Here is a 26,764-nt window from a genome sequence, read left to right on the forward strand (position 1 = left end):
GGTCAGGTACTTCAGATGGCAGGAATTCAGTGGCTCAAAAGGAGCTTTCATCAGCTGGGTGAGAACGACAATTAGATCCCATGACACTGGTGGAGGTTTGACAGGGGGCTTTGACAAAAGCAAACCTCTCATAAAACGAACAACTAAAGGCTGTCCAGAGACAGGCTGACCTTCTACACGGTGATGATAAGCACTGATTGCACTAAGGTGAACTCTTACTGAGTTAGTCTTAAGACCAGACTCCGATAGGTGTAGAAGGTACTCAAGCAGGGTCCGTGTAGGACAAGAGAAAGGGTCTAGGGCCTTGCTGTCACACCAGACAGCAAACCTCCTTCATTTAAAACCATAACTCCTTTTCGTGGAATCTTTCCTGGAAGCAAGCAAGACTCGGGAGACACTCTCTGAGAGGCCTAAAGAGGCAACTTCTAAGCTCTCAACATCCAGGCCGTGAGAGCCAGAGACTGGAGGCTGGGATGTAGAAGCGACCCCTCGTTCTGAGTGATGAGGTTCAGAAAACAGTCCAATTGTTACCGGAAATAATTTAAATGTTCTTAATATCCATTAAAAATGTTACAAAATTGTCACAGTCCTAATATGATATTTAAGAACAAAGAGCAGGGGAATATTTTAAGAGCACTCGCTAAAATTTTTCCACCACTTACCCACAAGGTAAGAACGATTCAAGAATAAAAGGAATTAAGTGTACTTATTGGATTGCATTAACCCGCATTACCAGGTCTAAAGGACAAGAACACTATATATTTAGATTCAAACGGTTTATTATTTTACAATATGATTAATGCAATCATATAAATAAGGTTACAAACGAGAGATAGCTTTTAAAAGGATCTTAGAACAGAGAATTTGTGCATAAAATAGAACAAAGTAACAGGTAGGTTAACTTACAGTCCTTGTTACAAGCATGCTGTGGTCCAGAGTCCTTGTTACAAGCATGCTGTGGTCCAGCTGATTGATGAGCACATGGTCAGGAGCCTCTGGCGGAAATCTGGGGCCCTTGCTGATTTCTTACACTTTAAGTTCATGCTGACCTCCTTCCAATCTGCTCTTTTACGTGCCAAACAGGATTATTATATCCAACTGACCAACTCTCTTGGCTCTAATCCTCGACTTCTCTTCGCCACATTGAACTCTCTCCTCAAGGTGCCCCTCCCCCAACTCCCCCTTCATTATCTCCTCAGACCCTTGCTGAATTCTTTCACAACAAGGTTCAAAAGATAAACCTTGCTTTCTCTACCTCACCAGCTCTCCCTCCACTAGTCCGTTCCCCTCTCTCTCCTTCCCCTCATTCCCTTTCCTCCTTTCCTGAAGTTACTATTGAGGAAACTACACTTCTCCTTTCTTCCTCAAAATGTAGCACCTGTTCCTCTGATCCCATTCCCACCCACCTTCTTAATGCCATCTCTCCTACTCTTATTCCTTTTATCTGTCACATTCTCAACCTCTCACTTTCCACTGCGACTGTCCCTGCTGCCTTTAAACATGCTGTGGTCACACCTCTCCTTAAGAAGCCTTCACTCGACCCTACTTGTCCCTCTAATTACCGACCCATCTCCCTCCTTCCTTTTCTCTCCAAATTACTTGAGCGTGCTGTTCACCGCCGCTGCCTTGATTTTCTCTCCTCACATGCTATTCTTGACCCACTACAATCTGGTTTTCGCCCTCTCCACTCAACCGAAACTGCGCTTACTAAAGTCTCCAATGACCTATTACTGGCTAAATCCAGAGGTCAATATTCCATCCTCATTCTTCTTGATCTTTCCGCTGCGTTTGACACTGTCGATCACAGCATACTTCTCGATACCCTGTCCTCACTTGGATTCCAGGGCTCTGTCCTTTCCTGGTTCTCTTCCTACCTCTCCCTCCACACCTTTAGTGTTCACTCTGGTGGATCCTCTTCTACTTCTATCCCTCTGCCTGTCGGCGTACCTCAGGGTTCTGTTCTTGGTCCCCTCCTCTTTTCTATCTACACTTCTTCCCTTGGCTCATTAATCTCATCCCATGGCTTTTCCTACCATCTCTATGCTGATGACTCCCAAATCTACCTTTCTACCCCTGATATCTCACCTTGCATCCAAACCAAAGTTTCAGCGTGCTTGTCTGACATCGCTGTCTGGATGTCTCAACGCCACCTGAAATTAAATATGACCAAAACCGAGCTTCTCATTTTCCCCCCCAAACCCACCTCCCCGCTCCCCCCGTTTTCTATTTCTGTTGATGGCTCTCTCATTCTCCCTGTCTCCTCAGCTCGAAACCTTGGGGTCATCTTTGACTCGTCTCTCTCCTTCTCTGCTCATATCCAGCAGATTGCCAAGACCTGTCATTTCTTTCTTTACAACATCCGTAAAATCCGCCCCTTTCTTTCCGAGCACTCTACCAAAACCCTCATCCACACCCTTGTCACCTCTCGTTTAGACTACTGCAATCTGCTTCTTGCTGGCCTCCCACTTAGTCACCTCTCCCCTCTCCAGTCGGTTCAAAACTCTGCTGCCCGTCTCATCTTCCGCCAGGGTCGCTTTACTCATACTACCCCTCTCCTCAAGATCCTTCACTGGCTCCCTATCCGTTTTCGCATCCTGTTCAAACTTCTTCTACTAACCTATAAATGTATTCACTCTGCTGCTCCCCAGTATCTCTCCACACTCGTCCTTCCCTACACCCCTTCCCGTGCACTCCGCTCCATGGATAAATCCTTCTTATCTGTTCCCTTCTCCACTACTGCCAACTCCAGACTTCGCGCCTTCTGTCTCGCTGCACCCTACGCCTGGAATAAACTTCCTGAGCCCCTACGTCTTGCCCCATCCTTGGCCACCTTTAAATCTAGACTGAAAGCCCACCTCTTTAACATTGCTTTTGACTCGTAACCACTTGTAACCACTCGCCTCCACCTACCCTACTCTCTTCCTTCCCGTCCACATTAATTGATTTGATTTGCTTACTTTATTTATTTTTTGTCTATTAGATTGTAAGCTCTTTGAGCAGGGACTGTCTTTCTTCTATGTTTGTGCAGCGCTGCGTATGCCTTGTAGCGCTATAGAAATGCTAAATAGTAGTAGTAGTAGTAGTAGTAGTAGTAGTAGTAAGGCATCAGCAGACCCCAAAGAGAGCAGCAGGTCCCAAGAGGAGGCAGGTCCCAAGAGAGCGAGCTGGGCTGTTTTCAGGTCTTTTATAATGTTAGCAGAGAAGCATGGTGTGTGCATGTCCTGGATATTTTGCAAGGCATTATGGTTATTGTAGTCTGTTCACATGGTCACATTATAAGTCTCTCCTTTCTGCAGATGTCCTGGCGTCCATTTGTCTGATAGATGATGGGAGGGGGCAGGTATACCTTTGATGACAGGCAAATGTTTTGTTTATGCTTTTCCTCTGAGTTCTTTGTTTTCAATGGGGTCTCCAGACCTTCTGTCTCTTGGGTCTTTGGAGATGTCTGGATGGAGCATTCAGGTACCCACCTTAGTCAAGTTTTTGTTAGGTGGGAGGGCAGAGGAAGCTATATATCTCTCTTTTGTCTTTGTTAAGTGTTTGTAATTGACTATCCCTGCTATCAAAAGTCCCCAGAAAAAGGGATGGGGAAAGAGAGTTTTGGAATGAAAGCCAGTTCCTGTTGCATCTTCAAATATATATATTTTTAAAGCTGTATTTTGTATTGCTATATATATATATATATTTGTATCTGATTCAGCACAATCTGCTCAATAATTCTGACACCATGTTACACAATCTTCACGGTTCTTCTGAGGACAAGTCTAGAAGAAGAGGGAACCAAATCTGACGAGGCCAGAAAGGTGCTATCAGAATCATGGTTCCGCAGTCTTGCCTGAGTTTCAGCAGAGTTTTCCCCACTAAAGGAATAGGAGGATACGCATACAGGAGACCCGTCCCCCAATGAAGGAGAAAGGCATCTGACGCTAGCCTGCCGTGGGCCTTAAGTCTGGAACAGAACTGAGGAACTTTGTGATTGTACTGACTGGCAAAAAGATCCACCGAGGGGGTGCCCCACGCTCGGAAGATCTTGTGGACAATGTCCATGTTCAAAGACCATTCGTGAGGTTGCATTATCCTGCTCAACCTTTCGGCCAGACTGTTGTTTATGCCTGCTAGATATGTAGCCTGGAGAAGCATTCCATGTTGGCGTGCCCAAAGCCACATCTTGACGGCCTCCTGACACAGAGGGCGAGATCCGGTGCTCCCCTGCTTGTTCGTGTAATACATGGCAACCTGATTGTCTGTCTGAATTAAGATAATTTGATAGGACAGCCGATCTCTGAAAGTCTTCAGTGCATTCCAGATCGCCCGTAATTCCAGGAGATTGATCTGAAGATGCGTTTCCTGGAAGGACCAAACTCCTTGAGTGTGGAGCCCATCGACATGAGCTCCCCACCCTAGAAGGGATGCATCCGTCGTCAGCACTTTTTGGGGCTGAGGAATTTGGAATGGGCGTCCCAAGACCAGATTGGAGCGAATGGTCCATCAGTGCAGGGAATTGCGGAAGTCGGTGGAGAGATGGATGACATCCTCTAGATCCCCCGTAGCTTGACACCACGGGGAAGCTAGAGTCCACTGGGCCGATCTCATGTGTAGACGTGCCATGGGAGTCACATGAACTGTGGAGGCCATATGGCCCAGAAGTCTCAACATCTGCCGAGCTGTGATCTGTTGAGACGCTCGAGCCGAGGACACTAGGGTCAGAAGGTTGTCTGCCCTTGCCTGGGGTAGATAGGCCCGAGATGTCTGTGTGTTCAACAGAGCTCCTATGAACTCTAATTTCTGTACGGGGACCAGATGGGACTTGGGATAATTGATTACAAACCCCAGAAATTTGAGCAGTTGAATAGTGATCCGCATGGATTGTAGAGCCCCTGCCTCCGAGGTGTTCTTCACCAGTCAATCATCGAGATAAGGGAAACCATGCACTCCCAGTCTGCGTAGCGATGCTGCGACAACTGCCAAGCACTTTGTAAATTCTCTGGGTACAGATGCGAGACCAAAGGGCAGTACACAATACTGAAAATGCTGAGTTCCCAGGCGAAATCGGAGGTACTGCCTGTGACTTGGAAGCACCGAGATGTGAGTGTAGGCGTCCTTTAAGTCCAGAGAGCATAGCCAATCGTTTTCCTGAATCATGGGAAGGAGGGTGCCCAGAGAAGGCATCCTGAACTTTTCTCGAACCAGGAATTTATTCAGGCCTCTGAGGTCTAGGATGGGACGCATCCCCCCTGTTTTCTTTTGCACAAGAAAGTACCTGGAATAGAATCCCAGCCCTTCCTGCCCTGGTGGAACGGGCTCGACTGCATTGGTGCTGAGAAAGGCGGAGAGTTCCTCTGCAAGTACCTACCTGTGCTGGGAACTGAAGGATTGAGCTCCCGGTGGGCAATTTGGAGGTACTGATTCCAGATTGAGAGCGTATCCAGACCGGACTATTTGGAGAACCCACCTGTCGGAGGTTATCAGAGGCCACCTTTGGTGAAAAAATATAGGCCTCCCTCCTACAGGAAGATCATCCGGTACAGACACTTTGATGTCGGCTATGCTGCTCCGGAGCCAGTCAAAAGCCTGTCCCCTGCTTTTGCTGGGAAGCTGGAGGGGCCTGAGGCGCACGCTGCTGACGAGAGCGAGCTTGCTGGGGGCGAGCCTGAACAGGCTGTCGGGAAGCAGGATTATACCTACGCCTATTAGAGGAGTAGGGCGCACTCCTCCTCCCTCCAAAAAACCTCCTAGAAGAGGAGGTAGTATCAGAAGGCGTCCGGCGGGCAAGAGAGTCCATAGCATCATGGTGCTTCTTGAGGGAATCAACCATATCCTCAACCTTCTCTCCAAGAAGATTGTCCCCCCAACAAGAAACATCCGCCATACGGTGCTGGGTCTTCTGATCCAGGTCCGAGACATGCAGCCAGGAGAGTCTGCGCATCACGATAACTTGAGCAGCCGCCCTGGATGCAGCATCAAAAGAATCAAAAGCTCCCCTGGCCAGGAATTTGCGACACGCCTTCTGCTGCCTGACCACCTGGGGAAAAGGCTCGACAAGCTCAGGAGGAAGAACTTCAACCAAACTGGACAGTTGCTTTATCGCGTTCCGTAAGTGGACGCTGTACAGCTGGTATGTTTGAATTTTGGCCGTGAGCATTCCGGCCTGATACGTACGCCTCCCAAAAGAATCCAAGGTCCTAGACTCTCTGCCCGGGGGCGCCGAAGCATAGTCCCTAGTACTCTTGGATCTTCTGAGAGCAGAGTCCACCGCCATGGAATCGTGAGGAAGTTGGGCCTTCACCATCACAGGCTCACTGTGGACTCTGTACTGGGACTCGGACTTCTTGTTGACCACTGAATTAGATAGAGGGCAAGACCAGTTCCGCAACATCACTTCCTGGAGTGTATTGTGCAAGGGGGCCGTTGCAACCTCTTTTGGCGGAGAAGGATAATCCAGGACCTCGAACATCTCAGCCCTGGGCTCATCCACAGCCTCCATGGGAAAAGGAATGTTCCTAGACATTTCCCGCACAAAAGATGAAAAGGAGAGACACTCAGGTGGAGATTGCCTAACCTCTATAGTTGGAGTGGGATCAGAAGAAAGCCCCTGAGAATTTTCCTCCGAAAAATAACTGGGGTCTTCCTCCTCTCCCCATGAGTGTTCCTGTTCGGTGTCGGACAAGAGCTCTCGAAGAGCAGCCCGAACCCGAGCCTGTCTCGACCTCGAGGATCGATGTCCTTGTGAAGAGCGTCGAGAAGTGGACCTTGGCCTGGACTCCGGCGAAGCTTCCTCCACCGACGTCGACGGAGAGTCCACCCGGGTGGCAGCCAGCTCAGGCACCACAAGCGGTACCGAGGCCGGGGACCTCCGCGCAGGAGATGGGCCAGACGTAGTCTCAGCAGTAGGTACCGGAGGCGCAAGCACCTGCGGTACCGAGGCAGAAGGACGCATCATCCCTTCCAGAAGACCTGGACGCATGGCCCGGAGACACTCATCGAGGGCTGCCATTGGAACAAGCTGTGGGACCGGTAAAGGAGTCGGTGCCAGAATCAGATGAGGTTCGAGAGCCGGTACCTGGCTGCCAGATGACCGACACGTTGGCACCTCCTGAATGGAGGGTGAGCGATCCTCCCGGCGCCGACGCTTTTCGGGTGCTGACTCCCTCGGCTCCCCGGAGCTCTCAGTACCGTGACGGGAAGGAGATCGATGGCGATGCTTCTTAGCCTTTGCCCGACGCCCGTCATCGACACTCCTCGGTACCGATGAGGAGGACGTGGAATCCTCACGCCTCCTCGGGGCCGGGTCCGACTCAGGGTGGTCCCAGGGGGCCTGCATAGCAGTAGGCCTCGAGACGGGTGGCCACTCGATGCCTCGCTGCTCTCAGCTGTAACAGGTCTCTCGGCAGCCATTACCTGGACTCTCGATGCTGCTTCCCTCGACGCCGATCTCAATGCCGTCGACCTCGGTACTGATGTTGACGCTGACGTCGAAGGACCGGACCGATCTGGAAAAAGCTTCTCGAGCTGAGCCTCTCGAGCCACCTGGGTCCTTTTTTCATCAATTTGCAAAGCTTAAACAAAGCTGGCAAATGGTCGGGCCCGAGGCACTGGAGACACCAAGCGTGAGTATCGGTCGACGAGATGGTCCGGTTGCAGTGGGAACAGCGTTTGAAGCCGCTGGGAGTCCTCGATGACATGGGAGGAAAAATAGCGATCGAAAAATCTGATTCGATGGTGCCAACGAAAAGGCCATGCGAACGGGCGACCTAAAAGCGGCCGCGACCGAAGGAGAAAGGAAACTTAGAAAAACTATGAAAATAAGGATTTAAAAAAAAAAAAATTTTGTTTTAAAACAATAAAGGAAAAGACACAGAACTCGGAGCGCGTAAACGCGACGAAAAAACATCTCCTTGGCCACAAAAACGTGAGGAGTGGCAGAAAAACAACCCCTCTCTGTGAAGCGGAGAAAAGGAAACTGAGGGACGAGCGCGGGCATCGCGGGTGGGAAGTCACTCGCACATGCGCGGTGCGTTGTCCCCGCGCCCGTCGCGCTGCTTCTAGAAGCTTTTAAAGTTTTTTCTTTAAATTCCGGAGCTCCTGGGCCATCACAGACGACGACCCATGCGTGATGATGTTCAGTCTGCTTGTCCTCGGAGAATCTACTTTCTCCCTTCCCCTCTCAACTTAACACATGCCAAAGCATATCAAGTACTCCATAATATGAGACCACCAAAAAAAGCCATGGAACAAGACAATGATAAAGGACATGGACAAAAGTAAATGAAGAGTTACAACCAAATCGCAAATACTGAATTTAAAAAAAAAATGGGGGGAGGAGACAGGATGGGACAAAAAAAAAAACCTAATGATAAACAGCATAAATCTTATGTTCTGCTAAGCAGCTCCAAAGTTTTAGCGCCTTATAGAAATTTCTACTGATTTGAGTCAGTTATTAGCAGACAAGATTATTATACATTTAAAGTTAAGTGCAATTTAAATTGACCTCAAATTGACAAAACCTCTTGCCTCATGAAATGCAATTTTTTTTCCTGCTATCTTGTGTATTCCTACACAAATTAGGAAATATTCACATTTGAACCACAGGAATAATTTGGATCTATAACAGAGAACTTGTACGGCATCTGTTTTTCAATCTTGAGGAAATACAAATGTATAATAAGGAGAGTGCCTCTGTTGGACTCCCCCACTTTAGAACATTCTAGAAAGCCTGTAAGATCCAAGCTATCTGTTGGTAATTTGGCTTCACGTGCTGGCACCTGCTGTGCACTTCCCTATTTAGCAGGAATAAAATAAGCCTTAGTTGGAGGGGAAAAATCATAGAATCCACAATCTTACAGAGGGGGATTTATGAAAAGTTAATCACCTATAAAATTTAAATATCTTGCAGTATTCTCTAAAGTTTCTATTTTGTGGTGCAGCATACCTGAACATACTGACAATTAACTAAAGACTGTTCCAATTTTTCAAGGCGCTCCAACCACCACTTCATCTCTCTAGTTTGTGCAAGTCTTATGTCGTAAATCCCAAGCCATATTGGTTATGGAAAAACTCGAATCTTTTATGCCATGCATCTCAAATATTGAGGGCTATCTTTGCAGGTTTTACCAAAGGGGAAATAGTAGCAATTAAATGGCTGGAATCACCAGTAGAATGCCTCTTTATTTTTGGCAAACTTCTCATCTCCTTAGCACGACTCTTTAAAATGCAGAATTACTGAAATATTACAGAATCAGAAAGCGCTATTTAAATCAGAGAACAGAACAATACCAGAAGCTCAATGCTAGTCTGTTTTTTGGATTTTTATGTACAAATAGTGAAAATGCAGTGGATCAATTTCATTAAAATACTAACACACACACACACAGTATTTTCAACATTTGCAACCTTCAGTCTTTTGGTTGTACTGACTTGGTATTCTATCTTGATTTGATGTAGTAGGTCGAAAGCTGACATAAGCATGCCTTCTTCCATATCTCCGCCCTGTGATCGTCTGATAGCCTCCTGCTGGTTTGGGCCAGGCAGACTTGCCAGCTTCCTGACCCATCACTAAAAAGAGAAACATGAAAATCTAGATAAATAGAAACAAAAGAAATAAAGAACTCCTTACCAACTATACTACACATACTATATTTGTTTTTAAACAAAATTACAAATGATTTTTCAATTTGTGGTGGAAAGTCTCTCCCTTCCTATTATTATACCTTGATAGTTTACTGAAAACCAAAGTAGCTGCATCCCATACTTGCTGTACAGAGAATATGAGATCAAATCTAACACATTTAAAATACAGCAAATCACCAAGTCTCTTTTTTGTTTAATGACTAAATGTAATGATTAATTTTGGCAATTAAAGAGTATCCTTGAAAATGGCAGTCAAGAAAAATGTATATTTAAAAATAATATTCAGGAAAACAAAATGTGACTATGGTCTGGATTCAATATGCTAAAATCTTCTCCAGCCAACTTTCTGAAGCTCAGACAAAATATATTCCATAAATTAAAGAAGGGCTGCTTGAAAATTTTGGGCAGAACTGTTTCAGATGAGTACTAAATTTATCACATTTCCTTCTATATTTTATTCATCTTCCACAATATAAATAATATAAATATGGACAATTTTTATTTTTTATACAAAATGTACTACCAAGGCTTGGAGCTCACTGACTCTACAAGCTGAAGTTAACAGTCACCAAGAAAATTACCTTCCAGGTCAAGTACTTCAGATGGCAGGAATTCAGTGGCTCAAAAGGAGCTTTCATCAGCTGGGTGAGAACGACGTTGAGATCCCATGACACTGGTGGAGGTTTAACTGGGGGCTTTGACAAAAGTAAACCTCTCATGAAGAAAACAACTAAAGGCTGTCTAGAGGTAGGATGACCTTCTACACATTGATGGTAAGCACTAATTGCACTAAGATGAACTCTTACGGAGTTGGTCTTGACTCTGATAAGTGTAGAAGGTATTCAAGCAGGGTCCGTGTAGGACAAGAAAAAGGATCTAGGGCCTTGCTGTCACACCAGACGGCAAACCTCCTCCATTTAAAAGAATAACACTTTTTCGTGGAAACAAGCAAGACTCGGGAGACACCCTCTGAAAAGCCTAAAGAGGCAACTTCTAAGCTCTCAACATCCAGGTCATGAGAGCCAGAGACTGGAGGCTGGGATATAGAAGCGACCCCTCATTCTGGGTGATGAGGGTCGGAAAACACTCCAACCTCCACGATTCTTCGGAGGACAACTCCAGGAGAAGAGGAAACCAGATCTGACGGGGCCAGAAAGGTGCAATCAGAATCATGGTTCCGCGGTCTTGCCTGAGTTTCAGCAGAGTTTTCCCTAATAGAGGTATGCGAGGATAAGCATACAGAAGGCCTGTCCCCCAATGAAGAAGAAAAGCATCTGACGCTAGTCTGCCGTGGGCCTGGAGTCTAGAACAGAACTGAGGGACTTTGTGATTGGTCTGAGTGGCATAAAGATCCACCGAGGGGGTGCCCCACGCTTGGAAGATCTTGTGGACAACGTCCATGTTTAGTGACCACTCGTGAGGTTGCATTATCCTGCTCAGCCTGTCGGCCAGACTGTTGTTTACACCTGCCAGATATGTGGCCTGGAGAAACATACCGTGATGGTGGGCCCAAAGCCACATCCTGACGGCTTCCTGACACAGAGGGTGAGATCCGGTGCCCCCCTGCTTGTTGGTGTAATGCATAGCAACCTGATTGTCTGTCTGAATTAGGATGATCTGGTTGGACAGCTGATCTCTGAAAGTCTTGAGAGTGTTCCAGATCACTCGCAATTTCAGGAAGTTGATCTGAAGACTCTTTTCCTGAAAGGACTAAACTCCTTGAGTGTGAAGTCCATCTACATGAGGTCCCCACCCCAGGAGGGACGCATCCGTCGTCAGCACTTTTTGTGGCTGAGGAATTTGGAATGGACGTTCCAAGGTCAAATTGGATCGAATGGTCCACCACTGAAGGGAGCTGCAAAACTCGGTGGAGAGATGGATTACATCCTCTAGATCCCCTGTGGCCTGGGACCACTGAGAAGCTAGGGTTCATTGAGCTGATCTCATATGTAGGCGTGCCATGGGAGTCACATGAATTGTGGAGGCCATGTGCCCTAAAAGTCTCAACATCTGCCAAGCTGTGATCTGTTGAGACCCTCGAGCCAAGGACACTAGGGCCAGAAGATTGTCTGCCCTTGCCTGGGGAAGATAAGCTCGAGACGTCTGTGTATCCAACAGAGCTCCAATGAACTCCAATTTCTGCACTGGAACAAGATGGGACTTGGGATAATTACAAACCCCAGTAGCTCCAGCAGTTGAATAGTCATCTGCATAGACCGTAGAACCCCGGCCTCCGAAGTGTTCTTCACCAGCCAATTGTCGAGATAAGGGAACACATGCACTCCCAGTCTGCGTAGTGATGCTGCGACAACTGCCAAGCACTTTGTGAAGACCCTGGGCACAGATGCTAGGCTAAAGGGCAGTACACAGTACTGAAAGTGCTGAGATCCCAGACGAAATCGAAGGTACCGAGATGTGAGTATAGGCATCCTTTAAGTCCAGAGAGCATAGCCAATTGTTTTCCTGAATCATGGGAAGAAAGGTGCCCAGGGAAACCATCCTGAACTTTTCTCGGACTAGGAATTTGTTCAGGGCTCTTAGGTCTAGGATGGGATGCATACCCCCTGTTTTCTTTTGCACAAGAAAGTACCTCGAATAGAATCCCAGCCCTTCTTCCCCTGGTGGAACGGGTTCGACCGCATTGGCCTTTAGAAGGGCGGAGAGTTCCTCTGCAAGTACCTGCTTGTGCTGGGAGCTGAAGGATTGAGCTTCCGGTGGACAATCTGGAGGTTTGAATGCCAGATTGAGTGTGTATCCTAACCGGACTATTTTAAGAACCCACTTGTCGGAAGTTATAAGAGGCCACTTTTGGTGAAAAAATATCAACCTCCCCCCGACAGGCAAGTCGCCCGGTACGGACACTGTTACTGCGGCTATGCTGCACTGGAGCCAGTCAAAAGCCCGTCCCTTGCTTTTGCTGGGGAGTCCTAGGGGCCTTTAGTGCACGGCGTTGACGAGAACGCACATGCTGGGACTGAGCCTGAACCGGCTGCCGAGAGGCAGGTGTGTACCTATGCCTACTGTAGGAATAGGGAGCACTCCTCCTCCCTCTAAAAAACCTCCTGGATGAGGAGGCAGTAGCAGAAGACGCCCGGCAGGAGAGAGAATCCATGGCATTATGATGCTTTTTCATCTGATCAACCTTATCCTCTACTTTTTCTCCAAAGAGATTATCCCCCAGCAAGAAACATCCGCCATTCGCTGCTGGATCTTCTGATCCAGGTCAGAGACACACAGCCATGACAGTCTGCGCATCACCATACCTTGAGCAGCTACTCGGGATGCCACATCAAAAGTGTCGTAAGACCCTCTGCCAAGAAATTTGCAACACGCCTTCTGCTGCCTGACCACCTGATGAAAAGGTTCAGCAAGCTCCAGAGGAAGTGCTTCAATTAAACTGGACAGCTGCCTCACCAAGTTCCGTAAGTGAATGCTCGTCTAGAGCTGGTATGTTTGGATCTTGGTAGCGAGCACTGCGGCCTATGTTCTCCTCCCAAAAGAATCCAAGATCCTAGACTCTCTGCCCAGGGGTGCTGAGGCATAGTACTCTTGGTTCTTCTGAGAGCAGAGTCCACCACCATGGAATAGTGAGGAAGTTGGGCCTTCACCATTACAGGCTCTCCATGGATTCTGTACTGGGACTCGGACTTCCTGGGAACCACTGGATTAGAAAGAGGGGGAAGACCAATTCCGCATCAGCACTTCCCTGAGTGTATTGTGCAGGGGGGCCGTTGCAACCTCTGCAGGTGGAGAAGGATAATCCACAACCTCCATAGGGAATGGAATGTCCTTAGACATTTCCCGCACAAAGGATGAAAAAGGAAGACTCTCAGGTGGAGACATCCTAACTTCAATGGGTGGAGTAGGATCAGAGGGAAGCCCACAAGACACTTCCTCCGAAAAGTACCTGGGGTCTTCCTCTGCTTCCCACAAGTGCTCCTCTTTGGTATCGGACAAAAGCTCCCTAAGAGCAGCCCGAAGCGTCGAGGATCGGTGACCTCGTGGGGGATGTCGAGAAATCGACCCCTGCCTGGACTCTGGTGAAGCTTCCTCCACTGACGTCGAGTCGACCCAGGTGGCAAGCGGCACCGAGGGCGGGGACCTCCTCACAGGTGATTGGCCAGATGCCGTCTCTGCAGTCGGTACGGGAGGCACAAACACCCCCAACACCGAGGCCGACTGACGAAGCAACCCTTCTAGAAGCTCTGGAAGAAGGGCCCGGATGCGCTCGTCGAGAGCTGCCATCGGAAAAGTCTGTGGGGCTGGTACAGGAGTCGGTGGCAGAATCTGAGGGGGCTCGAGAGCCGGTACCAGGCTGCCGGATGACCGACGCATCGGCACCTCCTGAATGACGGGTGAGCGATCCTCCCAGCACCAACGCTTCTCGGATGCCAACTCCCTCGGCTCCCCGGAGCTCTCGGTACCATGCTTGGAAGGAGATCAATGACGATGCTTCTTCGCCTTCGCTCGACGCCCGTCATCAAGACTCCTCGGTACCGATGAGGATGACGTGGAATCCACACGTCTCCTCGGGGCCGACCCCGACAAAGGTCGGTCTCAGGGGACCTGCATAGCAGGAGGCCCCGAGATAGGTGAAGACCCACTCGATGCCTCACTGCTCCCAGCTCGATGCAGTCTCTCGGCAGCCATTACCTGCGCTTCCGGCGTCAACGATGATGCTGATGCCGATGTCAATGCCCTCGGTGCCGATGTCGACGTCGAAAGACCGGACCGCTGAGAAAAAAGCTTCTCACGCTGAGCCTCTCGAGTCACTTGGGTCCGCTTTTTCATCAATTTGCACAGCTGACAAGAAGTTGGAAAATGGTCGGGCCCAAGACACTGAAGACACCATGCGTGCTCAAGATGGTCCGGTTGCAGCAAGTACAACGCCTGAAGCCGCTGGGAGTCTTCGATGACATGGGCGGGGAAAATAGCATCCACGAAATCAAAAGGCTCGATTGTGCCAAATAAAAAGGCACAAAAAAAGGGAAAAGACGCGGCCGAGCAGCCTAAGGGCTGCCGCAACGAAAAAAGAAAGGAAACTTAAAAAAAAAAAAAAAAGAGTAAAATCTAAAAAAAATAAGGGAAAGAAACCTTTTTTTTTAAAAATTTATCTAAGGAAATAAAAATGAAGAAAAAGGGTGTGAAAACACGAAGATAAGCGGTTCTCCTGAGCCAAAAACACAAGGGAGTAGCAGCAAGCACAACTATCTCGGGTCACGGAAAAAGAACTAGTCAGGTCAGGCTCGCGTCGCTGGCGGGAAGCCGCATGCGCGGTGCGCTCGGGCCCGCGCAATGGAGCATTCTACAAACTTCTGTTTTTTTCTAAAAAGTTCCGGTCTCCTGGGCCGTCGCGGAGGGCGACCCACATGTAAGAATATTAGAGCCTGCTTGTCCTCGGAGAATAAAGAGTACATGCTGTTTAAAAAAAAACCACAACTATTACTTCAGGATTTTTTTAAATTTTATTTCAATGACTTTTGTATATATTATTCATTTATTGGAAAGTTAAAAGTTAACACTAAATAATCTGTGTTTTAAAAAAACCTAGCATAAGTTTGTAACACAGTTTTTTACATTAACTTGTAAGATTGTAAAAACAAAAGTGATTTTACAATAGCATAAACTCAAAAGTGGATTCCGACTAGAAAACAATACTGCCTTACAATTTTTCATATTACTGCCATCTTCAACCTACAGGAAATTATGCTTGCACGCATATCCATGACACTTGAAAAACATACATAAATCTAGTGGAGGTTTAATTGCCAGACTGAGTCATTAATTTCAGTCTTATTTTACAATCCATCATGAACAAAACAATTCAATTAGGAACTCAATTACTGCTGCATTATTCCATCAGGATATAATCATGCTGTTTAGCTGTTAGGTGATAATTACATGTTAACAGACCATAGTTGAGAAGACTATGGGGCATAAAAAAAATCTTGCACATGCAAATGATAACGCAAACTCGCAAGAAATATTCATTAAATCAGACCAGGCAGTTATGAAGAACAGAATAGCTAGAGCAGTGGTTCCCAAACCTGATCCTGGAGGCATCCTAGTCGGTCAGAATTTCAAATATCCACAATGAATATGCAAGAGAGAGATTTGTATGCAGTGGAAATAGAGCATGCAAATATCTCTCATGAATATTCCTTGTGTATATCCTGAAAACCTGACTGGCTGGGGTACCTGCAGGACCAGGTATGGGAACCACCGAGCTAGAGAGTCTTTGCATATTGTGTAATACCTGTTGTTCAACCAATATCATATACAAACACATCTAAATTCTGATCTTTAAAGATTACACAGGACCATTATCTCCAAAGCCTTTGAGCATCCTTCTAGTAAATCCTATGATGATCCAATGAAAATACAATAATTTGCAGACAATACAGTTTTCTAGAGACCCAGTTTTGGTTAAGAGAACTCACCAAACTACAAAACACACATTCATATATATGTTGGATGTGGCAAATATCACACACACACAATCTGGGGAAATCTATTTATGTATAATATCTCATAAATCAGAATCAAGAAACAAATTCATTACAGACTTATCTTTTTATTTCCTTTTGTTTACACTGGTGCTTTATTTCAATCTTTGTATTTATTGTGCTTGCCTGTAGCCTCATATCCAAGCCTCTAGTCTCTCTCTGCCACCCCTTCCATTCCCTTGCCTCTGCTATTATGCAAGTAGCTAAGAAATTTAAAGAAGAAGACACTCAGCACAGAACAACAAAGGGCAGGCCTCTGGATTGATCTGTTGGGACTAACGGAAACAAAATGATCAGGTAAAGACTAATGTTACCTTCCATAGTGTCCCACAGATCAATCCAGAGACTTGTGGGATGTACCAAAGCAGTCCTCAAGTGGGGCGGGGTACTACAACCTTAGCAGACTGAAGCGATGCTCCATAGGCTGCGGCTACATGCGCTGCCACGTCAAGTCTGGAATACCTAGCGCTGCCACCCCAAGCCTGCAAAGCCTAGCAAGGTAAGAACAGCAGATTAAATGTATGATCTGCAAAAGCCATCCATGGCAGGCAAGAGGACCAACTGCAAAGGGTAGCCATGGAAGCCAGGCGGGACTCAGAAAAGGAAGTCAACTGCGATCTGGAAGGAAGCCAGCCACCCGCAATGGGAGAAACTGTCCCATATAGAGGCCAGTCAAAGAAATTACATCTCAGTCAACAGCAATCGTGGCTCTCAAAACCGGATCCCTTTTCTTGTGACCAGCCAGAGGACAGCATGAGGCTATGCCGGAAGGCATTTCTGCTCAGCAGGTCAGGAATCTGATGATCCCACTGCAGTGTGGGTGTTTCATAAGGAGGAGTCACCTTCCTATATAACTAAGGCTCTCCAGGTTCCGAATATGTATGCTTCTGATCCTGCCACCACTGCATCTGCTAACCTTAAAATGGTGACCATTAGAAGACTACTTCAGTCTTTAGCGATAATGGAAAATAAAAACGTCCAGCTCAGAAACGTCCTAATCCAAGCCATTTGGTCGTGGGAGGGACAAATGTACAACACTGCCATAGCTCTTAGGGGTGAAGGGGGCATCTACATGTGGGTACAGTGGGTTTCAGAGGCCTCCCATTTACCACCACAAGTGTTACAGGTGGGGGGTGGGCCTGGGTCTGCCTGCCTGAAGTGCACTGCAGTACCCACTAAAAGTGCTCCAGGGACAGGGCTTGTTGCTGCTGTATAACCTTGGCACACCAGTTGACACCTGAAGACTAATCTCGCTGAAAACATCCTTTATTTCTGCAAGCTGCTGGCATTTCAGGAAATAAAGGCAGTACACTGTTGCATCAATAAAACAGAGATGTTGGTGAGAGTTTTTAGAGATACAGTAGTCTCGATTATGCGACCTTCGCTAATCTGACCATTCAGCATATCCAACAGAACCCCCCCCCCCCAACCCGGTGATGTAATTGTGTTGAAATTAAGAAGCACACGGCTCCTCTTCCTCTTTACGGCTTCACACGCTTCAAGGAAGTCATCTATGAGCCATGTTTGAGCTGAGACCATGCTTCTCTGCAAGGGAACCATACTTTGCAGCTGATACTACTTCATGCACCCCTCATCCGAGTTAAGAAGAGCATGGCTTCTTTTCCTGTTTGTGATTTGAGCCCATGCTTCTATACATGAATTTTTGGATCTGGGACCCTGCTTTTGCAGCGAAAGAACTTTTTTTTTTTTTTTTTTTTGAAGACCATGGTTCTATGCAAGGGAACCATAATTTTGGATCTGGGACCCCACTTGTGCGGCGAGGGAAATCACTGAAAACATTTTGAGCTGAGACCTTGCTTTTTATAGCATGGCAGCAATTTTTGGCCAGTCGAAAGAGGAAAACGTTTTGCAGAAAGGAAGTGCTAAAGAAAGTGAACATTAAAGATGTTTTGATCCGAGACCATGCTTTTGAAGAAATGGAACCATAGTAAGATTCTTGTGCACAATGAGTTTTATGCAGTACCATATATACACCTACTGTAGTCCTGCTTGTTCATTTACAGCATTTTCTTTATTTTTACTCTCACTCTTGGATCCAGTTGAAGTTCTGCTCTCTTGAGACATGGGGCTCTGCTATCTTGATTTCTGTTTCATATAGTACTGTTATTGACTGAAGAAAACAACTCAAGTGAGGCTGAACATGCAGTGATCCCTTGCTCGGTTCTGTACTAGACAGCAGCACAGGAACGGGGTTAGCAGGAATCCTGCAGTTACTGTAGGGATCCTCTTGAGGTCCTGCAGGGTTCCCGCAAAAGAGAAGGCAGGCCTACCCTCCCCGCCCCCCCCCCCCCAGCTTCAGGGCACCCTCCCCAAACATACCACAATGCATCCTGGTGGCTGCTGAGATTCAAGTGACAGTCTCGCAAGATTTTCTAAACATCGTAGTTGACAATGTCCCCGCTCGTGTTCTATTAATTTTAATGTACAAGAATTCAATTTCAGTTGTAGACATGCGTGACATAAATTTAACATGGGGATCAGCTACATTAAGGGTAGTAATAAATGTGTTTAAATTCATCTTTCGATCCTCGCCAAAACAAAATCACATCATCTATATACCTCCTCCACAACACAACCTTGTTGTATTGCCTCCTGCGGGACTTAAATCAAAATGGGTTCCCCCTGGCCCACCGGACTCATCCATAATGGCGTTCCAGAAACTAGTTTTGAATGAACTTAGTAAGATTGAAATGAGACAAGTGATGCATGGGAATAATCTATCGGCTGCTCAACGCCGCAGTTTCCATCAGCTGGCTAATAATGAACAGCTCACAATTTTGAGAACCGATAAGGGAGGGTAAACTGTGGTTATGGACACGAACAAGTATATAGTTGAAGGGTTCAGACAACTTTCCCAGGAGGCGTATTATGATCAGATAAGTTATGATCCTACTGATGAATTAAAGAAATTTATCACAGAGTATGTTGATAAAGTTGTTATGGATGGCATTCCGACTATTAAGGAACAAAGATATTTGTGTCACCCTAATCCAAAAATACCGTATTTATACTTTGCTCCTAAAGTCCATAAATCGACAGTGGACCCCCCCCCCCCCCCCCGGGGCATCCGATTGTGTGCACCAGGGACTCCGTGTTGGAGCCCCTGTCCAAATTTATTCATAAATTCCTTCATCCATTCGTTAGTCGGGCTGAGTCCTATGTCCGTGATTCCACTGACTTTATGCAGATGCTTGATCATGTTGAAATGGCCGATAATGATGAGGGAGACATCTTGATGGTGGGATTAGATGTAATAGTTCTCTATACCAATTTACCACAAGATAAAGTTATACAGGTGGCATGTGAGTATTTAGATCGTACGACTATGTCTAAATTAAAAATTGGGGCCCTACGACAGTTGTTAGCATGGGTCATATGTAATAATTATTTTGAATTCCAGAATAAGTTTTATGTTCAAAAAGGCGAAGGTGGCCATGGGGGTCTCTATCGCGCCCTCCCTGGCCTGTCTTTATATGATGGACTTTGAAACCAGCCATGTATATACCTCTTCCCAATACAACAAGGTTGTGTTGTGGAGGAGTTATATAGATGATGTGATTTTATTTTGGCGAGGATTGAAAGATGAATTAAACACATTTATTACTACCCTTAATGTAGCGGATCCCCATGTTAAATTTACATCATGCATGTCTACAACTGAAATTGAATTCTTGGACATTAAAATTAATAGAACACGAGCGGGGGGACATTGTCAACTACGATTTTTAGAAAATCTACCGACAGGAACACCCTTCTTCAAAGCCTCATGATGATGGCTGGTATAATGTAACAGGGTGTTCCTGTCGGACAATTTTTGAGATTGAGACGTCTGTGCTCATCATTGAATGAGTTTAAGATTCAAGCAGAGGATATGAGTAGACGGTTCAGGCAACGTGGGAATCCGCAAAAGATTATTAAAAAAACATATAAAAGAGCACGGTACGCCCATAGGGCTTGGTTATTGTCCCCCAAACACACATCGATGGTCAGACCTTTAGCATGTGTCCTGCCGTTTTCCCATTATACACTAAGAATTGAGCAAGTGATTCACAAATTCTGGCATGTGTTTTCTGTCCATTCAGAGTTTCAAGAGAACCCCAAAGTGGCGTATCGCTGTAAATCAAATCTAGATGAATTATTAAAAAGAACTACTCTCCCCTTGTGGTAGGTGTGTATAACAGCGTATATTGCAAATACGCTGTTATCACAAATTGTATTAAGATCCCAAGTTCCAATCGCTATTTTTATCTTCAGTCTACCACCTCTTGCAACAGCGAGAGAGTGGTATACTGTATTATATGTCCTTGTTTGAACTACTACATTGGCCATACTAAAAGGACATTGAAAAATAGGTTGGCAGAACATATTAGTAATCTGAGGAATCAAAATAAAAAAGACAACCCCCTTGTGTCCCATTGGATAAGTCAAAATCACAATATTGATGATCTCAGATGTTTGGCGTTAATACAAATTGCACCTCCACAACGGGGAGGAGATGTCACCGCTCAACTATTCAATTTTGAACAACGTTATATTTTCCAGTGGAATACCGTAGCCCCTCGGGGTTTAAATCTTGAGGTTGAGTGGTTGTAATATCATATGACGTTGTGTAAGGGGCGGAGTTTGTAGGGATATTTAAACCGTGCATGGTTTAGCACGGCATAACGTTCTGATGTAACATCCGGTAACCCGGTTGGGGATAGCAGTCCTGATGGTAAGCAGCCTAGAGTAATGTAAAGAGGTATTAACAATGATAATGATAAGTTTATTTGGCAAAATATATATGTGTATGTTAGAAGTTGTTATATGTTTATTCACAGAGTGTATGATTGGTTCTCCTGAAGAAGGTTATATCGAAATGCAGTCTTGCATTGAGGACCAGTAAGCGCTAAGGAAGAGATGGTGAATGAACATGAATGGTTATTCCAGTAGCCTTCTTCCGTCCGAAACAGCGTTGTTTGGTGATGAATAGCCATTTCATTGGGAAAGGAAGTTATAGTTCTTTCACCCAACTTCCATTCATTTTGGCAGCCGTAACAGCTTTTTTTGGGTACATTGTTGCACAGAGGATATAGTCAACGTTGTATCTTTGAGAGACTATACATAGAGTCTTGCGAGGGTTTTCATGTGTTTAATTGACTCAGATGAGAGCATTTATGATCCTGGACAGATAATATATGTGTATCAGTTGATAGGCAACAACGTTGGTTTACTATTGAATGATATGATTGAGAGGGAGTAAGGTGGAAACTTGAATGACTGTGAACGTGTGCTGGACGCATGAAAGGAGTTTTGCAATAAACTGTTTATTATTGGGTGTGAGTACACATAAAAAATAAAAAATTGTTAAACAGAATATATGTTTGCAAGGAGTGCTTTAAAGTGTTATATATTGAGTATATTTGTACTCCGGGTAAAGTAAAAATTCCCCTGTGGCAGTGTAGTAGTTAAAATGTAATGCCAAGAAGTGCAGAGTGATGCACTTGGAGTGCAGAAATACAAGACAGATGTACTAAATAGGAGGAAAGAGATTGGTAAGCTTGGTTCAGGAGAGGGACCTTAGGGTAATGGTGTCCAAAGATCTCAAGGTGATGAAACAGTGCGACAAAGAGGTGGCCGTGGCCAGAAGGATGCTAGGCTGCGTAGAGAGGGGTATAACCAAAAGGAAAGTGGACAAGTCTCCACTTGGAGTACTGTGTTCAGTTTTGGAGGTCTTATCTTGCCAAGGATGTAAAAAGACTTGAAGTGGTTCATAGAAAAGCGACAAACATGCTGACCTAAACATGTATATCCTGGAGTAAAGGAGAAACAGGGGTGATAGGATACAGATGTGCAAATATTTGAAAGTTATTAATTTGCAAACAAACCTTTTCAGAGACAAGAAGGTAATAGAAGTAGAAGGCATGAATTTAAGTTGAAAGAGGGAAGACTCAGGAATGATGTCAGGAAGTACTTTTTCACTGAGGGTGGTAGATGCCTGGAATGCCCTCCCATGGGATGTGGAGGAGAAAAAAACTGTAAGGAATCCTGTTTAGAAGGATCAGATACAAAGAAGATTAGGGGAGATTAGACAGGAAAGCCAGTGCTGGGCTGACTTCTATGGTCTGGGCTCTGATGGGAGGCTGAATTAGATTTGGATTAGCCGGAGTGGAGCTTTTCGGGGGCTATGACAACAACTTCAAAAATTTTAGAACAAGGCCAGTGCTGGGCAGACTTCTATGGTCTATGCCCTAAAAATGGCAAGGATAAATCAAGCAATGAGAATAAAGTGAGGATGACTCAAGGAGGATGTCAAAAAGTCTTTAATTCTAACAAGCATGACTCCTGAGTTATTTTTATTTTATTTATTTCAGTCCTTTCTGCGATACATTCACATTGGAGATCTAATCATGTGCAGTACTCCTCTCAAAAAAAAAAAACCCTCATGAAACCATTTTGAGCCATCAGAAATGTTCCCAATATATGCTCTATTTAGCAGGACAGCACAGCACACTGCACTTTTAGGGAACTGAGGAAGTAATCTATTATAGATAATCAAGATATGTGTGGCCCAGTTTTTCTATGGAGAAAGTTCTCATCCCTGTACCAAGCCACAAGGTTACTAGCCTCAGCGATAAGAGATGTGTTTGCCTCATGCCATCCAGAAAGTATTACCCTCTACTGGAGCAGATAGAAAGGTAAGTCTAGAGTGTGTATGGCCCCAGGGCCTTGGAATTGTCCACAGACTATCCCCTTCATCTGTACTGTTGCCCAGATCCAGAACAACAAAATGAGACACACCTGAACACTGAAAAGGCAGATAATCCCAAGTCTTGCACAACATGGAGCCAGCATCAATAACTGCTAGCCTTCACCTATTACCATCAGAGATCAGCTGGCCTTAATTTTTTTTTTTTTTTTTTTTTTTTTATTTATATTTATTAATTATTCATTTGAAATTTTACAAGAAACAACTTGCTTGGAAAAGTGTTTGTTACTTAGGAGATTACTTATAAAACAAAAAGGAATTGAAATACATTCATTTTAGGAAAAATTAACACTCAAGTCCATAAAATGAGATCCAAGAATTCAGAAAATATGGAGAACAATATAAAGAAGGATAAACATTCAGGATTAAACAACTCTGTTAAGTGAAGTTAGTGTCTTATTTATCTATGACGCTTTTCCATTTTTCACTGAGGCTAGAAGCGCCGACAGATGGGCAGGTTCTGTAAATATATATTTCTTTTCCCCAAGTCTTATTATGCACTTGCAGGGGTATCTTAAAAAGAAGGTACCCCCCAAGTGCAATACTTCAGGCTTGAGGATCAAAAATTGTTTCCTCCGTCGTCTTGTCTCCTTAGAGACATCAGGAAAAAGCAATATCTTAAAACCTAAAAAAGGTTTATCTTTATTACGGAAAAACAAACGGAATATCCAATTTTTGTCCGGTAATAAGGCAACCGCAACCACTAAAGTGGCTGCCGTTGCTAGCTCAGTATCAGAAGTCTCAAGCATGAGAGAAACATCTATTGGATTTTCAGTAATTGGATTTAAGTCCTTCCCTGGTATATAATATGCATGTGAAAATGGTGGCAGATTCTGGTCAGGAATATTCAAAATATCACGTAAATAACGTTTCAGCATCTCAAGAGGAGCGACATTTAACACTCTTGGAAAGTTAACAAATCTCAGGTTATGATTTTTGGTGTAATTATCAAATATCTCCATTCTCTGCCTGAGGCTTGTCAAGTCTTTTACCATTGCTGGTTGCATTGTTTCGCAATTCACAATTCTTTGATCAATATTTCCAATTTTATCATTCAGAGCCTTAATTTCTTCCTCTTTTTTTTTTAAGTCATTTTCCAGAGATTTTACTCTCGGTTTAACTTCATTAATCTGTGCTATAAAAGTTTGTCCCAGGGTTGAAACCAAGTCCCATAATGCATCCAGTGTTACTTCTCTTGGTTTGACCACTAATGCTGCTGGAAGTTCATACCTTTCAGAAAAATGCCCACGAGTCTCGCCCATTCCCTCAGTCTCTCGACCTTCTATCCGTGGCGATTCTATGGGCAAAATGCCCTCCGCTCCTTCCTCTGCTGTAACAAGAACCTCCTGTCGACGCTCTTCTGGGCCCATGAATCCCACTTGGGGCGACCCTGTCGATTCTGAGAGGAAGGAGCTAGCGCCAATCGGTTGGGGAGGAGGGGTGCGTGCTGCGGGGCTCAAAGTGATGTCGAAACCAGGGGAAGCCGAATTCTCCCTTTCGCCGGCGTTCCCTACTGGAGGCATTCCGCCGTTTAAACCAACTCCCTGTGGTCGCAAAAAACGATCGATAGGACCAGGTAATGGGGAAGGTAGCGGGGAGGCTCTAGCCACTACTCTTCCTCTTCGTTTAGGCATTTTTTTTTTTTTTCCAAAGGAACGCGAAGCACAGCGTCTTAACAGGGCGCCGCCATCTTGGATCTTCGCAAAGGGCCAGCTGGCCTTAATTTAACACGGGCAACAAGATGAGTGATAGCCTCAGTCATACCTATGGGCAAGGACTACATTCTCTCTTCCATCCTATTAAAATGCTTTTCTGAAGCCTTTCTGTGGTTCAGAAACAGAGTCCTTCCCCTAAAATACACAGATCCTATTTGTGAGCTAGGACATGTTGGACATCAAACAACCCCGAACACTTTTGAGAAGGCCTGCTATAGGCATGTACCCTTTGCTCCAAGTCTTAGGATCCCTTTCTGCACCTATATCATTATTGTACAAGAAACTGTCGCTTACACAATTCTTCAGAGCAGGTTCTGTATAGCTGTGGATGTGTTGTTAAGGTGGTAGGGGGAGGGGGCTTGAGGATTTTAAACACAGAAAATAACAAAATGCTGAGTGCCACTAAATTATTCCAGAAAGTTACTTAGGTATATGAAAGTACCTTAGCAAATGTGATTGAATAAGAGAAGGCTTATTCATTTTTTTCTGTTGGTGAAGTGAATGTTAATTGCTAACTGGAAACAATAGATGGCACCAATAAATTAGACAGACTACGTAACTGGAGAGACTGGTGGTGAAAGTGCAAGGGAGGGAAAAAGAATGGGAAGTACTTTGGGAGCAATTAATGGTTTATAAAGCAACAAATGCGGGTGGGAGGTAAAAGAAATTAAGGATAGGATAATTAATGGAGGGCTAACAGGAAATGGGATAAAATTTCAAAGAACTAAAAGGTGAAAATATAAAAGGGGTGGGTCCTGTCTCATAAAGTGCTGGAACTGATGAACAGAAGCAAATACCATACCTGGGAGCATGCTACAAAATGTAAAATGTATAAACTATGGGAAAAATGTAAAATGATGACAAGTATAAATCAACCAACACAGACATCCCACCCGCAGACAAACTTGCTAACTACCTTAACGAAAAATAATAAAACTATGCAGCACACTTCCTCAACCCAATACCGACATCGAAATCTTCTTCAACGATCTGGACCCATTCTCCGAAGGATACCCAGCTGACCGCATTTGGACAACATGTATTCTCCTCAACACCTAATCAGTTACACAAGCGACTCACAGGTTCAACAAGACCCACTGGATACATGTCCCAGTCATCTACTCAAGTCTGCCCCAGACCGCTTCATAGCAAACCTTACATCCCATCTAAACTTCATGTTACAAAAAGGTCTCTTCCCTGAGGAACATGACAACATCCTACTCACCCCAATACCAAAAGACGCCAAGAAAAGCACAAACGATATCACCAATTACCACCCAGTTGCATCTATTCCATTAGTAGTAAAAATGATGGAGAGCTTCGTGACTAAACAGCTTACGGAATACCTGGACAAGTTCTCAATACTACATAATTCACAATCAGGATTCCGATCCCACCATAGCAGTGAAACTGTCCTAATCACCCTCCTGGCCCAAATTCAAGCAGGAGATTGCTACAGGCAAAAGCATACTCCTCCTCCAGTTCAACATGTCAAGCGCATTCGACATGGTAAACCACAACATACTACTAAGAATACTAGGCCACTTCGGGATTGAAGGAAACGTACTTAACTGGATCAAAGGCTTTCTAACCACCAGAACTTATCAAGTAAAATCAAAGTCAAAACATATCACCACCGTGGAAATCAGTCTGCGGAGTACCTCAAGGATCACCATTATCACCAATACTCTTCAACATGATGATGATTCCACTGGCACAGTCCTTATCCAACCGAGGCCTTAACCCATTCATTTACGCAGATGATGTTACAATATACATCCCCTTCAGACATGATCTGACAGAAATAACCAACAAAATCAACGATAGTTTGAACATCATGGACTCCTGGGCAAACTCATTCCAACTGAAACTGACCACCGAAAAAAAATACTGCCTCATCCTCTCCTCCCCATATAACAAATACAAACCCACAACCATAAATACTCCAGGACATACCCTCCCTACCTCGGACAGTTTGAAAATACTCGGTGTCACACTCGATCACAACCTTACCCTCAAGAGCCAAGTAAACTCTGTAACAAAGAAAATGTTCTATTCAATGTGGAAGCTCAAACGATTAAAATCTTTCTTCCCAAGAGCAACTTTTCAATACCTAATACAATCAATGGTCCTAAACCATGCAGATT

At 45.1% G+C, this 26,764-nt stretch overlaps 1 protein-coding gene across 6 annotated transcripts in view; it reads right to left on the reverse strand.

Moving 5' to 3' along the window:
• Positions 1-26,764, reverse strand: part of PJA2 (praja ring finger ubiquitin ligase 2) — a 135,478-nt gene that overhangs the window by 104,080 nt on the left and 4,634 nt on the right. For 5 of the 6 annotated variants that reach the window (XM_030193457.1, XM_030193460.1, XM_030193459.1 and 2 more), the window contains exon 2: positions 9,391-9,552. In XM_030193457.1, coding sequence (XP_030049317.1) covers positions 9,391-9,552 — 162 coding nt within the window. The remainder of the gene's footprint in view (positions 1-9,390; positions 9,553-26,764) is intronic. The other variant, XM_030193458.1, reaches the window with a different exon arrangement.

Source organism: Microcaecilia unicolor, chromosome 2, assembly GCF_901765095.1.
Source record: "Microcaecilia unicolor chromosome 2, aMicUni1.1, whole genome shotgun sequence".
NCBI classification, from domain to species: domain Eukaryota; kingdom Metazoa; phylum Chordata; class Amphibia; order Gymnophiona; family Siphonopidae; genus Microcaecilia; species Microcaecilia unicolor.